This window comes from Sinocyclocheilus anshuiensis, unplaced genomic scaffold, assembly GCF_001515605.1.
Source record: "Sinocyclocheilus anshuiensis isolate Anshui unplaced genomic scaffold, SAMN03320099.WGS_v1.1 scaffold300, whole genome shotgun sequence".
NCBI lineage: Eukaryota > Metazoa > Chordata > Actinopteri > Cypriniformes > Cyprinidae > Sinocyclocheilus > Sinocyclocheilus anshuiensis.
In genome coordinates, this window is record NW_015557379.1 from 2,696,885 (window position 1) to 2,698,325 (window position 1,441).

General features: G+C 35.0%; 1 protein-coding gene across 1 annotated transcript in view; it reads left to right on the forward strand.

Annotated features, from left to right (window-relative positions):
- Window positions 1–1,441, forward strand: part of LOC107679198 (protein FAM160B1-like) — a 15,415-nt gene that overhangs the window by 5,371 nt on the left and 8,603 nt on the right. Inside the window, exons 8-10 of the mRNA XM_016474718.1 lie at window positions 648–762; window positions 943–1,019; window positions 1,135–1,327. Of these exons, the coding sequence (XP_016330204.1) occupies window positions 648–762; window positions 943–1,019; window positions 1,135–1,327 (385 nt within the window). The remainder of the gene's footprint in view (window positions 1–647; window positions 763–942; window positions 1,020–1,134; window positions 1,328–1,441) is intronic.

A 1,441-nucleotide genomic window follows, 5' to 3' on the forward strand; every position in this document is an offset into this window, starting at 1 on the left:
CCGTCACATGCTTGAGGTATTCGGCCAATCACAACGCACTGGATTGCTGGCCAATCAGCGTACACCTCGCTTTTCAGAACGATGAGCTTTGTAAAAATCGATGCGCTTCAGAAAGGCGGGGCATAGAGGAGAAACAGTAATGTACAGTATGTGGAAAAGAATGTGCTTTTTGAACCTTATACCGCATAAACACATTGAATTACACCAAAAACACAAAATAATGTTCTTTTTAGCAACATCATTTCACCCCTTTCATCTGTATTTTTGTTATTATTATTATTATTATTATTATTATTATTATTATTATTATTATTATTATATATCTTTACTGTTTATTATATATTTTGACCAAACAGACATTCTTGCCAGTTAGATTTAAAATGTTTAGATTTAAAATGCATATAATTCAACTAAATATAAAATGTAATGTTTTATGCATCTTTTCTGTTTTCTACATTTAATTTAAATCAAAAACTAAACAATTCAAATAGCTGTACTGTACTATTGCTTAATGCATTTAGATCATTATGATGATTTATTTTTATTGCCAGCAAAATCATCACAAATATATTGTGAATATTTACTATACTGCCCAAGATACATGGAGCTGTTTTGAATGTTTATTGAGAGTCTGTGTGTATTTGTAGGTTGGATGTGTATAATCTAAAAGAAGATGCTGCAGCTTTCGCAGGCAAACGTGCACTTATTTCTTTCCTATCGTGGCTGGACTATTGTGATCAGCTCATCAAAGAGGCACAGAAGGTAAAGACAATTCAATCAAAAACCAGAAAATGAGTAAACATTGAGTCATGCTCAAACTGTCTGTCTACAAATTGCAAGAACATATAAATGGATATGTTTGTCTAAATCAGATGATGAAAATTTGCAGATTGAGGAGTTTGTTTTGTAACATTTTTGTGTTTTGCTCCTCTGTAACGTTAGATGGCTGCTGCAGTTCTGGCTCGGGCCGTGAGAGAGCGCTTCTTTGTTGCCGTAATGGAGCCTCAGCTAATGCAAACGTAAGCTATCTCAGGTTTGTTTACTTGTCCCACATTCTTTGCAATTGCACCAGCAAATTGTTTCCTTTCTCACAAACATTTTTTTTCGTACTTTCTCATTTTTGACTAATTCCAGGTCAGAGGTTGGCATTCTGTCTTCAACAGCCCTGTTAAACAGGATCATCAGACAGGTGACATCAGAAGCCCTGCTTCAGGAGACCGTTTACTTCCTGTTGGGAGAGGAAACTGGACCAGAGACACCTGCCGGCATTACCCAGCATCCCCTGAGACACAGACTCATAGAACATTGTGACCACTTGTCAGATGAGGTAACACTGGCTGCCATGACTGCATTAATCGATGCATTTCATCCTCCTTAGACTATATATATATATATATATATATATATATATATATATATATATAGATATATATATAGATAT